We start from the raw sequence: 15,160 nt of genomic DNA, 5'->3' as shown, positions 1-15,160 counted from the left end.
ACAATGATGTCCTGAAGAAAATAAATACTTTGAAATTGTGAGCAGTGTATTGGCTGTTCATCTAAGCCATAAGCTATCCAGATTCACAATCTGCATATAGAGAAGATCAAAAGTGTATCAGGCTTAACAGACTTAAACGTGATGTATTTTACAAATATGCCTGTGAAATAGAAGCTACTCAGCCATGGAAATAAGACCCAGACACTAAAAGCAGGAAAAATCCACTTTGTATCAACCTAGGTTACTTTTAGCTTTTACAGTTTATTTGAAACCAGTCCAGATCAAAATAGCTTGACACTATTGTGAAATATTATTTCTAGAAAGATGAAATCCTGTATTAAATCTATGTAAGTTTTCCAAACAAAACAAAGCAAAAAAGCAACCAAGCAGCCCTAAAGAGGACTATTTAAATACCTGCTGTCCTCAGGATTTAAAGCATGTATCCAAACAGATAAGAGAGCAGAAATCACTGTCCATTTTGTATAAAAAAAAAAAAAAATCTTATTTCCAGGGCTGCACTACAAATCCATGTTTTGTCACCCCAGCTAGACTAGCCACACAGCACAGCACACAGCACACTGCAAACCTGCAAAGAAAGAGGCGCTCCGGATCAGGCGGAGCGGACCTTGTTCAGAGAATGCCCGCCTAGGGCTGCAAAGCTGTGAAAGACCTACATGGCAAAACGTAAAATACACATGAAAGAATGAGGTTAGTAAAGCAGAACAGTCTGTAGGGAGGGGGCCAGGGCAGGGAGAAGATATAAGCCAACATAAATGCAGACTAACATACGCAGGAAAATAGGTCTTACGCTTAACAAGAACGTTGAGTCAAGGAGTATGGCTTATAGTTGAAATGCACAGTACGTATAGAATAAAAATAATAGAGCCAGCTTTACACTGTCTCCCATATAAGGATGGGCTTCTGTCCATGGGCTTTTATTTATTTTATTTTTCTGTGTTGAAAATGATTAATTTATGCAGGCTCGAAGCCGAACTTGATCACAAACAGGAGATTCATCTCAGAGCACAATGTTTGTTTTAACATCCACACTGGGGGGGTGTCTGAGGAACGCCGTGGCTGAAGGCAATGGGGGAGGAAGGGAGGGAAGGCAGGCATAAATTCATCTTGGTGGAACCAAGAGAAAATTACAGGCCGAAGTAGCTGTTCTGAGAACAGAGACAGTACATCGGGGTAGTGAAACGATTGTATACAAAATAAAATGTTAGCAGTCCTAGCGGTTTGGATTAAAAGTAACACCGGACCATATACATACAAGGGGCAGAGTGTATTTACTGTACACAGAGCTGGAAGAAATAAACGGGTAGTTTTAATGAGTTAATTGCCAGTCCCTCTCCCAGATTCGAAGCTCCTGCTCAAAGTTTACTGACTACAGAAAACGTGAAGGCTGCACTCCCACAAAGCTCCCTTCCGTCCTCCTGGGTCTTCACTCCTCATTAGAGGAAAGGCCATGACTAGCCCCCCCCCCTTTTTTTTTTTTTTTTTTTTTTAAAACTAGCATATCTAAAAAAAGCAGCTTGTAAATAGTTCCCAACCAAAACACATAGAGCCTTCTCCTATCACAGCCTGGCAAGAGTCGGCGAGTCAGGAGCAGCCTCTGGTATTTAGCAGAGTTGTCAGAAACGCTGCAGTTACAGATTAACCTCTGTGCCTGCCTTACCCAAGGTTCCCTCCGCGCCGAAATGGGAACTGTAAACAAACGCTCTCCGACAGCCTGAGAACCGTGCGGCTCCATTACAGACATTTCAGCATCCTCCTCCAGCAGCCCCCTCGTCGCTTCTCGCGGGGTGCCCAGCGGCTGAGCCCCGCGGTGCTCCTCCTGGGAGCGCACAGCCGGCACCGAAACCAGCTTCGGTCCGCGCCTGAGCCGCAGGGCCCCAGTTTGAGTTTGCAGTTTATGGCACTCTGGTCATACAACGAACACTTCTGCCAGCACAAACCACAAACAAAACCTTAGAAATGGACGGGTTCCCTTCTGTCATAGATGGGGCACCTCACCCACACCTGCACTAGTGGAAAATCACAACTGAAGTCCGAAAGGAATGCTGAATATTAAAAGAAGAAGAATGCATATATATATATTTTACACTTTTCCGACTTAGTAAATTCAGGAAGCACCTAACAGCTTCTTACACTGGCTTCCTTCATAAACGGACAAGTGGGAGTGATTTTAATGAGGCATACAAGCTCTTCAGTTTGAAGAGCATTTAAGCTCAGGCTTAGCTTCAATAATTCTACACCGTGCATTGAAGTCAATGGGAAGGAGAACAGTAGACACTTGCATCCAACAAGAATTAGGACCATGGAAGAGCCAGAGACCCAGTTAGGGTAACAAAATCAACAAATTCACTCCATACCTCCAACCCTAGAACAGTATATTTTACAGACAGCAATATTCTATAAGTTGTAAAAAGAAGTCCCTTATTCCACCTACCATAAAAGACATTTTGTTTGGAAAGCAGATCATCTAAACCAAGGGAAAGGGAAGACGTGCTTCCACCTGAGCATTCAAGTACAGTATCTTTACTATCAGCTCTACTGCCTCCATGGGGAAATGGGGAAATTCCACTCTGTTATCTAAAGCTTGTGAAGCCTTCACCCACAGCACTTCCATGACGGCTGAGAATCAAAGATTCCAAATCAGTTTTCAAGACTGCTTAGCTTCAAAGATCAGACCAAAAAAAAAAAAAAAAACCACCATCCATCTAATCTGATCAAAAACTAAAGTGCAACTGTGCAAGGTTAACTTTGTACGGAATATGCAGCCACATGTGCTAAGGTGGCCAGAGTACAGAACAGAATGGAAATTATTAACAAAAACAAAATTGGGGAACTACGCCAGGAAGAATCAATCCTGCCTCATCTAAGATGTGCTGCTTAGAAGTTCTACAGACTGTTATTTTCCAACATATTTCTCTATGTATTTTCACATACACATGCATAGCTGCATATATTAATCCACTGTCAATTCCTTGAATTTATTCTCCTCCTAACCTCATCAACATTATTTTTCTGTAAAGTTCTTAGCTTCCCTGATTTTTTTATTTGATTCTACTTAGAAGACTTTCATATTCTAGAACATGTGATTACTCAAAGATAATAGGAAATAAAATCATTTTGTAATTACCTATATTCCCAAGAAGTCCATTCATAATCGTACTGTGGTCAGGCTTTAATGTATTGCTGTCTTGATTAATGAACTCAAGACTGTCCTGCAACCTAAAAAATCCAGAAAATAAAACATACAGCAAAACCTGTGATCTGTGTTTCAGTTTAATACAGCGTCACTTCATTATGCCTCAAATGGAACAGACAAGGTAAGAATGCAGACTTACACTAGAACAAGCCACATTCTGGGGTGGGTCAATTAACACACAGAAAGCAAAATATCAAACAGTCCAAAGCCTGATGTTTTTGTAACATCTTTTTCTTCATCTTGGACTGAATTCCCCAACTCCACTGTTCTGTTCTCATCCCGTCTCCTCTGTGCCTCACAATAGCAAGCTCCAAAGGAATGGCTCATTCATTCGCTTAAAGCAAACTGAGGTGAAGACAACCACAAGGGAAAGGTGAGGAGACCAGTGGCAGGATATAACAGATGGCTGTTTTTCCAAAAAAGGTCTTCCATGTTTTTTACATTCATCTGGTCATAAGCAATAGATAGGATTTCTAACGGACTCACGTATTCAGACTTCCATAGATGCTGCTTCCAGTGCGAGCTGTGAAAACTTTGCTGAGCATGAGCTGAGGAGGTGAGCTAGAGGTCAAAACGGAAGATGTCAGTCAGAAGCAGTGCCAAGACAGGCTTTTCATTTCCATTTCACAACCCTCCAGATTTTATAAACCTAAACACAACTTAACAACCTTTTGTGTCCAAAGTGACATCAGAATAGCTTTAAGGCAAACCAGAAATTCCTTTTGCTCTACACTTGCAGCATTCAATTCATTCTAAATTAGCACTGAGGATTAAATCTTCTGAAATGACCAGCAGGAAAAAAATGAAACTTACCGGATCTGGTGAATTTTCAATGTGGAGCCCTTATAGCTCATGGCCACAGAGCCAAACATCATCTCTCCAAGCATGTTAGCATCTGAAGAGCACCGAGAACCCTGAAAAAAAAATCCACTTTTTTTTTAGGCATTTTAGAAGCACACTTCCATTTAAGGCACCATAAACTGAAGTAAAACAGGCCTTACGTAAAAGATGAACATGCAAAATCTCTCTCTCTCTAACACTGTCAAACACACTAAGGTGAACAGTTCAGTAAAGATAAGGCTAGAACAGAAAGTGATCTTCAAATGGGCTGTGCAGTAAACCACTAAAATCATCCAACACACCTACCCCATCTAGGGCAGCGGGACAGATTCAAGCTGCATTGAGTCAGGGGACTAAGAAGCTTAAAGGGTGTGATTACACACTTGGATGACACAGAACCAGTAAGCCTAAACCTCGTAACTGGGGGACAAGAGGCAGCACAAGTTCACTGGTGCTCTTACGCAGATTGCCCACTGGAGCCAAGCTGGGCCAGCGGTTTCTCAACAAATATTGATTTGTAACTTAGCCATGGATGGTGTTCTGTGCTTGAAACATCTTTCTCTCATGGTTCCTGGTACCTTCTCCTGCGATGGTACCAGGGAAGAGCTGCAGCTCTCTGAGCTACATGCCATGCTCGAGATGAGCATTTCCTGCTAGCTGGCTGGCCAGAGCCTGCTGTAAGGCACGCTGGCCAACTACAAAGGAGGAACGCCACCGCACAGGATCACAGGCTAGATCAAACGCCGCAAACAAAACCCTAAAATTACAATGTTACTCAGGGCAATCAACTGCAGATGACTGCTCAGATGACAGTCATCTTATTTGTATGCTGTCAATGCCTGAGATTACCGTCTCTTTATCCAGGGCTGTTTCTTCTCTAGGCTAGCAGCATGCTAGCACTGGCTCTCCATTTGTGCCTTACCCTGATTAATTCAAAATGTTGTGGTCACACACTCACAGAGCTCAGGCAGCTCATAGATGAGATACTTTGGTACTACGCAAGAGAGCTCTGAGGTGTGTGATAACTCAGAACACTTCCTCAGAGCAATCTTTCCAAAAAATGTTCTTAAAACCAGCCATGGAAATAACTTTGTTCTTGGAAAATGCTAGGTGACGTATCTCCGTACCCCTTATCAAAGCTCTGAACGCGCAGGATCCTCACTTGGATTCCTAAATAGGCTTGGAATATATCTCGATGTTTGCCCAGCGTCAGACAGTGAGCTCATAGCACAATCAAGGACAGGGTGTCCACACCACGGATTCCTACCAGGAATAAGGAGTGATATGGAGATGACCACTCAATGCTAGCCCGCAGAACAAGGGCAAGAACAAGGAAATGCTAATCGACCAAAAGGCAGCACACTTGTAACACTCCCTAATTTCCAGCTCTTCTCAAGCACTCTCAATTAAGATGACAGTCCTTTAACAGACATACTATTAACCTCTGAAGTCTGCTATCACTGCAAGAAAGATAGGGGAGACCTGAAAGGAGCAATCAGAGTTATAAAAATGAGGATGTAATTACAAGGTTTGCTCGTGTTCATATGACAAGGCAAAATCTGATCGTTAGCTGAGTCACACAGAAATTTCCACCCTTACTTTCCAAGATGCCTTACTGCCTAACTGTCTAGGTGCACTGTAGGCAGTACTGGAAAAACTAGACTTGAATAAGTCTACCCCAACCCAGAAGCTCCGAGGAAGTACAAGAATGAATGTTAATGGCTCTGGGAAATGATGGGTCTATCAGCATCACGAAACCTCGACGCGAGGAAACTACCAATTATTACAGCCAGATATTCTGATTGCTATTTTTTAAATCTGCTGCAGATCTCCAATTGAAGGGCTTGTTCTGAATAAATGTCAAGCCCTTGATGGGTCAGTTTTGGTTTCTACTTTCTGCTAGTGTGAAAAATCTATTTCTACAGCTGAGGAAAGAAATGCTTGAAAGTAAATTATTGATTTTCCTTGTCAAGAAACCAAATTAAAAAAAGCAAGTGAAAATCTGCTGCTTTCAAATTTAATTATAGGGGTTTCCCTTCCCTCTGAAAGACAGAGGCAAGCAATGCTGAAGGCAAAGAGCGTGGTAAGATGCACCCATGGTCTCTTTCAGTCTGGCATTTCATCTACACTTCATGGCAACTATTAAGCTATGCATAACAGAAGATGCACGTCTTTAATGCACTCAGTATGGAAACACTGCTCCAGCTCAACTCCTTGCCTTTAAATCTGCAAAATAAAGGTCACTTGAGACCAAAGTAGAGTGCAATCAGCTGAGGAAAGATGTTAAATATTAAAAACTCAAATGAAAAATAGCCAAGGAGCATCTGGTAAAAAAGGGCAGAACCTCCAGCATTGACAGCTTGGACACAAACCAATTCCCTAGGTCGTATTTACAAGCTCACATTAAAAAAGATCATAAAACACCAGTAAGTGTTTGTTACTGCACATTAGCATATTGGAGGTAGTAACATTTGCATTATTTGGAAATTACTTTTCTTAATATAACACCTCAAGCATTTACTATTCCATTTGCTGTGCATATTGTCCTATTAATAGCTAAGTACATACATAAATTAAATATGCAATACAGAGGTAAATCTCAAATGCTGTGATCAACAATTCTGGAAGACTTTCAGTCCAGAAGTAATGCTAGCGTAATAATGTCCAAAACCTTAGATTTCACCTTCCGAAGAACTATCAGAATTGCCCATCCCTTGTCAAAGTGTACCAAAACAAGGAAACAAAGAACTACGTAAACGTCCTATTAACACTGTATTACTTGGACTTCCATTTTATACCACTAAAAAAAGCAACAGAAGAACTTATAAATACTGCAAACCCATTAAGCAGCTTCCGAGGGTACAAAATAGAGTAGTTAGAAGACAGGAAATACCAGGCTGACGGACGCCTGGACAAACTTACTAGGGCCCTTTCATATACATGATAAATTACGATACAGATTTTATCATGCAGTAAAGAACTCTTGTATTTATGGACCTCTGCTCGCTTGCTGAGGAGGCCTGGAAGGAGTACTGGCAACGCAGTAAATAATTTACAGCAAATACCCTGTGGAAGACCAATTTAAGCTGGAAGATTCTCGCACACTTTCCGAGCCAGACACATGGCCACACATCAGTTCACTTCGGTAAGATTTTGACTGGGAGATATGCATGAGGAAGTGAGGACTTAAAAGGGAAAACTTTCCACAACTTTAAAATATGCTGCCGTGCAAACCACTAAAATTAATTTCCTTTAATAACGTTGAACGTTGTTTGTAGAGAGGCTGCCCAGCAGGAGAGAGGATTTCTGGCTAGTGGGGGGACGTCACTTTTCTTGGTCGCACAATGCACGGAGGAGGTCACCCCGTGCTGGAAGGAAGCTGCAGACAGAAACGTCTCTTCCTTCCATGACCGCGGCTAAATGCCCTTCCAGGAAGGGAGGAATGGAAAACAGACCTTCAGTCACCTTTTGAAACTGTAGAAAAGAATGTGATGTGAAAGAGAAAACAAGAAAAATCTGCAGCTCGCCAAACATAGCGAGAGCTAGCACGACAGTGGGAAAGTCAGCACCGAAAGCTTCTTCATTTCTATCTACAGTAGATGAAGACATCAGTAGTACTGTACTTCAGAATACGTCGTGGAGATAGCAGCTTCCCTCAAACACACAATTACTTCATTACAAAGAGTGGAAGGGCTCAGTTCTATTTTAGGATGGCTTAATATAAAACACTTGTGATCCACGGAGAAGGGGAGATGACAGAAATATATCCGTGTCAGATGACTCTAGCTATTCCCAGAGCCAAAATCTCTTATGTAAAATGTAACTCAAGTGTGCTGAAACCCTCGTTATAAAGCTGTTACACAGACAATCCCTTCACACAGCATATTTCTGTGTTGCTTGCCTGGCATTTAGCTATCGAGTAAAATAAACTACCCCACTGATACCCAGATGGGATATTTGTGCCAAGTCTGATCACACTGACTGAGTGTTATCACCTAGGTCATAACAAAGAACAAACGTCACGGAGAAGCTTCTGCTATTGAAGAACAGTCCTCAGAGACCCAGCTGATTGGTTTTAAACTTATTCAAACCCAAGGCTATAGAATTAAATAAGAATCAGCCAGAACCAAGTCCAAGTTTGACTAGAAATTGCTCTCCCCAGCCAGCATTTAATTTCAAGCATTTAAAAACATTCGGTACCTCACCTGTTGTATGTATTTGACATAGTTATACAAAAAAAAAAAAAAAAGGAAGGGAACTCACCTGGTATTTTGGGCATTGTTCTTTTGCATCAGAGAATGAGGAGGACGAATTGATTGAACTATCCAAGGAAGAAGAGCTATCTCCTCCGGGCTTCAGTTGGCAACATTTCCCAAAAACTCGCACCTGAGCATCGCTGCAGAGTTTCTGAAACACACAACATATGTGCCACACTGAGACCCCCAGCCACAAAATCACTGATTAGTGCAATGTTTATTGCACTTACCTGTCTGGGTAAGACATTTAACAGCAGAATGGTTTATGCACCAAGAAAACAGTTAACAGAGTATTTATTAGCATCTCTTGCAGCCTGGCTGTAGGAAAGAGAGCTGAGCTGGTTTACTTCCAGTTAGCCAGGAGCCAGCACATCACTCCAACCCCATTTTCCTAAGCAGACATCCCTCTCTGAAGCTTTGCCCATCTCTTTTTTAGGCCCAGGATTAGGGGAAAGGAGGGCACCAAAGTGCTCAGAGGACGGCAACAATAGGCTCCACCTGTTGCACCCCACTGCCTGTGCCCACTGGGGCAGAGGTGGCAGCGGTGTGCCGTGCACGGCCCGCACCGCGACGATGCCAGCCAGACCACGCCACGACGCAGCTCCCGATGTACAGAAAAACGCCCGGACTGGGAACGGTCGAGCCAGAGCAACACAGAATTCGGGAGAGATTCGTGTGACAGGGCTAAGTGGGAAGAAAACGCGTTACTTTACGGATCTCTTCCTAGCTGTGTCCACGTCCCCATGTCTTTCAGAGCAGTGGCACGGAGGAGACCCGTTCCCTTCCTTTTGTTTTCAGTATGAGTGCTCTGTGAGGCTGAACACGACAGAGCTGGAAACCACAGCTGGTGTTACAGAGACGCCAGAGGAGTTCCACAAAATGATGGAGAAATGGTCCAAGGGGTGATTTCTGATGCGTGACTCAGACAGAAAGCACAGCAAAAAAGGGAGCTAGAAGGGCTCGGATGGAGCTGGAACTGAAACGTGGGATCATCTGGGTGTAGGAGTGCGACCCTACGCACAAAACTTTATCAATACTGGCACTGGAGATGCTCCACCAATGTTTTGTTCGAGATTCAAAAACCTTTATGACTTCACCTGCGAATCCCAGCAGCCCGAGCAGAATCAGCCCACGTTAATGCCATTTACAGCAGTATTAGGCAGCCCTCTGCACCTAGAGATCTCAAAGGACTGTTCGTATACTCATTAAACTTGGAAACACCCACGCAAGGTTGACATTATTTACATTTGCTAGTGTGCAGCACTGAGAGACAGAAATAGTCTACACCGCTTAAAATTACATAGTAACTCTGCCCTGAGACTTTCTCAATTAACATTCCCGATACAATCTCCCAACCAGTAAGAGCACGCTGGAAGCAAAAAACACCGCAAGCAAGGTTCAAAGGATTGACGGAAACACTGAAGTGCCATTACGGGGCATAGCTTCGTCTCCAGGCTCACAAGTTTTCATCACGAGCTCCCACTTCAGGCAAAAATATAAGCATGTCTCAATCTTTAACAGCTAGAAAATAAGGGCAGAATAGGGAAAGTGTGAAACACCCAGCTCATAAGGGTGTTAACTTCGTGTCTCTGCTCCACAATCAGCCACACGTGTACAAGAAGAAGACCGCCCTGACTGCTGGGGAGGGCTGGCAGATTTTGATCAGGGACAGGATGGGGATCCCACAAGTCCAGCCCAGGCTGTGCAGGTTACTGGTCTGTCCGTTTGTCTTTTCCCCTTCTGCGTGGAACACCTTAGACACCAGGTGGCTTTTACTTGGCCCTAACCATGGGAAGATTTAGGCAAAGCAGCGGAAAATGTCCGGGATTATCGAGCTCCCCACTGCACTGCTGCTCCAATTATAGAGCTGCTGCCACAGAGAGCCTGGAGGAGAAATGTGCAGACAGATCAGCAGATCGGTGGCAGAGGGGAAGGAAGCGTCCACCAGCCACCGAGTTCTGTGTTTTACTGCCACATACACCCCCCACAGTAGTATCCTCCCATTACGACACGCTGCGAGTACGTTGAATTCCTGTAATATGTGGATTTGCTAATGGCAAGTATCTGTGGCTCGAGCACAGTGCACAATGGCTGGAACATGTGAATGATAATCATATGACTGCAGTAGGAACTCGTGAACTAGAATTGCATTTTATCTCTGACACAAACAACAATGTCCTAGGCTAGGCAAGCATCATGTGATAAAACCACATAAGATCCACAGGGTTACAGAAGCTTTTGCAGGCAAACCACATTTCAGCTTGCATTTTCCATCAGATGTTGAAAGTTCCCTCTAAAAAGCTCCTATTGTGAGTGAGCTTCCTTGAGACTGTGAAGCCAGTAAGTGCATTTCTACAAGTGACAAATGTTCTGTGCACTAGAAGAACAGGCTTAGTTTGCAAATTACTGACATTTAACTAATTTCTTTTCCTTTCCACTGCATTTTTCCGCACAGCAGCTTTCCCCAGATCCACTGGGGAGTCTGGTACCTTGAGGTAACAGCTGCCTAATCTAAATAGGAACCAGGAAAATAGTCACTTGGTATCTGCAGTGGTATTTATTGAACCGAGACTCCTGTGAGGAGTCTGTAAAGGTCAGGATCTATCAGATACTTAACTTTATGGAACCTCTCAAACAGTAAATCCCTCCTAAAATGCAAACCACTGGCAAACTTTGGTTGTTGTGCTGTTAAAAACTTACCATGTGCTCAAGAATAACCTGTTGGACAGTGAGATCAAGTACCTGCACTGCCCCTCTCCTCCACTGTCACTGACTCCAAAGGTCAATGCAACTTTAGGTGCAACCAATCTCAAGCTAGTACGCAACAAAGGAGTGGGGTTACTTGCATTCCAGTATAATATCTGAAACATATTCAAGCCAGGTTTCCAAAAATAAAACGGTAACCAAATTATTTAAGAACTGTATAAGGAAAAAATTTCAAAACTCTGGATTTTCTTTCCAAATATATAGTTGCAGTAAAGCAGCTCTCTAGGCACAGTGCTGCTGGAGTGCTCCGAAATGCACATTTTGCTGGAGAGCAGCACATCTGCTGGAAGGATGCTGCGGGCAGCTGCTGCTCCCAGCTGCCACGCTGCCTTCCCCGCTGCGGCCGTGCTCTTTGTTCCTTCTCTGCCAACTCTCTGCAGATACCGACAGCTCCAAAGACTTCCCGACAGGCACAGTTCTTACATTAGAGGTCATAATTTGCTGAGAGTCTTGGAGACCTACCAGGTAGTACTGAAGGTAACGTACAGCAAATTGCCTTTATAGTAAGGCAGGGTACAAAATAGGTTTCTTCCACGGTTCTGCTTCTGGAATCTCTTTTCTGCACCTCTATCAGCAAAGACCTTTAACTCCTTGCCACCGTGCCTATAAATTCCCCAGTGAGTGGAAAGAACATGCATGGTGCTGTGCACAGGAGGAGGAGGCAGAGGAATTTCCACTGAGCAAGTTCTGGTTTGGGGATAATAAGACAGTGAAGAGGAGCCTGGTGCACTGAACTAAAACCAGGCTCTGTGTGTGTGTGTGTTAGGGGCTGTGAGTGACAGAAGGAAACAGAAACATCATTGTATGTTTTACACTCCTCTACCTCTCTGCAACAGCCAGTGCTCAAATACCACTGTGGTGGTGGCGATAGAGAAATCCATGTATTCAAATAAAGCCGCCATTCTTCGGGAACTCTGTACCCCATTTCTAGAGCACATCATTCAGCAAAGGGAACTTCACAAGGCTGAAAAATTACTCCAAAATTGATAAGTTAACTCCTTTGCCTTATTTTTTGGTCTAAATGTGTAGTTAAATGTGTGCTTCTGTCTAGGACAAGAGAGTAGCCTGAACAGGCGCTCATTCTTTCCCTTTGAGTCCTGCTGTAAAAATCCAGGTATCTTTCTTAAAGGCAGCTCTCAAGCACTGCTTTCTCACTATTTCCAGAGTTGCCAAGTTCCTCTAGTTGTCACCGGTGAGTGAAAGAAGTAAAAGGACAAGCTGCTGCTCGCCCACTGGTGTTCTGTTTCTGTGCAGAGCTAAGGTGGCAGGGCTCTGTCTCTGCTGCTTACAGCTGGGGGCTTTGTCTGCTGGCCCTGACTCGCTGGAAACCTGTCCACTGGGAGCGAGACAGAGACCAGAGTCTTGATTTCACACAACTCACCTAAAAGCAAAGGGCTCGCTATCCGATTACTAATCCCTCAAAGCAATTTACTGCTCACCATTTATCCAGCACTGGAGTGTATTAGAACACGTGGCTAATCCCCGCTTGTTTAAAACAGCATGCCATTTTTCTGCTTTGGGATAAATGTGACATTTGGAGTGAAAGAAATTGCCGCAGTAGGAGATCAAATATCATATGACCTTTCAGTTATATTATCCCGAAGGTAGAGACAACTAGGTTACATGGCAAAACGAACTTTTTGCTCTCCAAATCCAAACCCACTCTTTTTTTTTTATGGTTGTACCTCCAGATCTCAAAGCGTGCACCCCTGGCCCTCTCTCTCGCTCTCTCGCTTTCACTTCTTCCAAACAAACAGCTTCTGAAAATTGTCTTCTGTTGCTGCATCCTGGAAACAAGCCACGGCCCTTTTCCGATTCATTGTCTTTCCCCCTTCCCAGCCAAACCACTCCAGCTCTGGATGTGAACTCAGCACAGTGCACAGCTTGCCTCTTGTTTTCTTTTCTCCCTCCTCTTCCCCTTCCTCATGGTCCCTCTGAACCCCTTCTTCCACACTTTCCTCTAGGCTGATCTTTAGACATAGGAAATCTTTTAGCTCCTTACATGTCAACCGGCACCTCTCTTCAGTCAAATCCCTGGCAGTAAAGCCACCTCGTTGTGGACAACACAAAAGGAAAACAAACAGTTAAACCAGACAGCTAGAAACCAACCCCATCCTCAAACTCATTCAGTTTAAGGAAAACACCAAGGCAAGGCTCCCCTCCCAGCTTCGTTATTTACTCTGCCCCTCTCCCTTGTGGACCATTCCTGGGGCATCCTTATCCCGTCTGAGTGGCAGCCCTTTCTGTTTCAGCTGATCTTTGCACCATTTCTATGACATAACCTGGGCACGCAGCAGCAGCAGCGCAGCGAAGTACTCTAACAGTCTTCGCAAGGGTTCACACGAGCAGTGGTTGGCTTCTTGGTTGAGAAGCCAAGCACTCAGGCAAGGGCCAGGAAACGCAGGGTGAGGGCTGAAAGCTCAGCACTTGCTGGGCCACCTGGTGCCTGCACCCCAAAGGAGTTGTCTGTCACGCTTGGCCTGAAATTCAGCCCTCAGAGTACCTGTGTTCACGCCTGCTATGGGCCTGAAAGCTGAGCACGGCCCAAGAGGGATGCACGTGTGCAGGGAGGTCTGGGCCGGACCTTGCACGGACACGGGGAAGCGAGCAGGGAGGCGAGACGGGCGAGGGGGTACGTGTGAGCAGGAGGCAGGTGGGGAGACGTCACAGGAAAAAAGAACAGACAAACAGAAGTGAGTCTCCCAGCAGAGATCAGTCACAGGCCGCAGTACTGTCACCTGCGAATCAAGTAATGCAGTCTCCTTAGGAACCAGACACTTAGCAGCACGAGGAACAGACCGGGCCGCAGTTCCCTAGCGGAGGATTTGGAACAAACCCACCGGCTTGCAGCAGAGGTGCATCCCCATCCAGCGAGGCAGCCCCGGGGACGTGGATGCCTGGGTGGGGACCACGGCTGTGAGCAAGGGCGGCAGCAGTGCCCACTTCTCCTGTCACATGCTGCCCTCGTACACTCAGTATGCAAACGCCTGTGCTGAGACATCTGCTCATGATCTAGTGTCACAGGGCTGAAAAAGGCAGTCGATCTCTTACGGGATCCCCTGACAAAGCTAAAAGAGGAGAGAGAGCTAATTTTCGGTTGTTTGTGAGGAAAGATGCAGCTGTCCAGGCGCTGCACCAGGTATCTGCTTGCAGAGCCCGGCTCATCATTGGCCATCCCCTGAAAAGTGGGGGAAGAACCTCTTGTGCTTCGTACCAAAAAAGGTGTGGGGCTCTCAGAGGGGAATCTGCCTCCCTCCACATGCCAAGTGCCCACAGCTGCCTAGCGCGGCTCCGTCTGGGTGGAAATGCCTGGCACAGCCCTGGGCCAACATTCCCGGTGCCGAGTCACCAGGCGGCTTCGCAGCTTTGCTCGTGAAGCTTAACTCTATCGGGACCCAGGGAAAACATCACGTCTCTGTAGCGTGTGGCAGAGCACGGGCACCTGTTGTATCAGCGTCCCCGAAATGAGAAGTGTGCTTAACGAGCCCACTGGGAAGCAGGGTTATTTACTTGTCATTCTCTCTCCAGTCCTGAAGTCCTGGAAAGAGATGTACTTTACTGTTGCTACAGAGATTCTAAAATTAAAACTCCAGCAAATTTACAATCTTTTGGAACTATTAAAATATTGTAACAGCAATACCAGGAACCTCTCAGCTGCCTTCTGTCTGTCTCTGCACAGTAAGCTCTCGCCAAATTCTTGTTTACCTAATATTTAGCTTTATTGAAGACAAGAAGAGGCTGATTTAATGTCCAATGAAAACACAAAATCCTTATTTGTTTTATAATCACATGTCCCTCACAGAAAATATAGACTCAGTAATGCTTTATTAATTAAAGCCTAGCTTGGCGTGAGCACAAACTCTGTGGTTTTTACTCCTCAAGAAGTTGAAGCCTAGTTTTATTTCTTTAAACATCTGCCTCTGGACAAGTTTGCTCTAATGCTCCTTGAGCTTTAAAACCAGTCCTCCCCTTATGGAATTCAAATGACCGAGCCTTGGTGCACTGCACACACCTCCTGACATACACTGAGTTTTGATATGTAAAATATACAATAGAGAAAAGTGTATCGGATGTTGCTGCAGGC

The 15,160-nt window shown here is 44.7% G+C and overlaps 1 protein-coding gene across 4 annotated transcripts in view; it reads right to left on the bottom strand.

Annotated features, from left to right (window-relative positions):
* The window catches only part of FNIP1 (folliculin interacting protein 1), a 64,138-nt gene that overhangs the window by 17,560 nt on the left and 31,418 nt on the right, over positions 1 to 15,160 (bottom strand). For 2 of the 4 annotated variants that reach the window (XM_040573972.1, XM_040573974.1), the window contains exons 3-7: positions 8,318 to 8,461; positions 4,028 to 4,128; positions 3,701 to 3,775; positions 3,146 to 3,237; positions 587 to 670 (exon numbers count right to left, since the gene is read on the bottom strand). In XM_040573972.1, coding sequence (XP_040429906.1) covers positions 587 to 670; positions 3,146 to 3,237; positions 3,701 to 3,775; positions 4,028 to 4,128; positions 8,318 to 8,461 — 496 coding nt within the window. The remainder of the gene's footprint in view (positions 1 to 586; positions 671 to 3,145; positions 3,238 to 3,700; positions 3,776 to 4,027; positions 4,129 to 8,317; positions 8,462 to 15,160) is intronic. The other 2 variants (XM_040573973.1, XM_040573975.1) reach the window with 1 other exon arrangement.

The sequence above is a fragment of the Cygnus olor genome, chromosome 14, assembly GCF_009769625.2.
Source record: "Cygnus olor isolate bCygOlo1 chromosome 14, bCygOlo1.pri.v2, whole genome shotgun sequence".
Classification (NCBI taxonomy): domain Eukaryota; kingdom Metazoa; phylum Chordata; class Aves; order Anseriformes; family Anatidae; genus Cygnus; species Cygnus olor.
The sequence above is the reverse complement of the archived record's forward strand: the minus strand, read 5'-3'. Positions and strand labels throughout refer to the sequence as shown.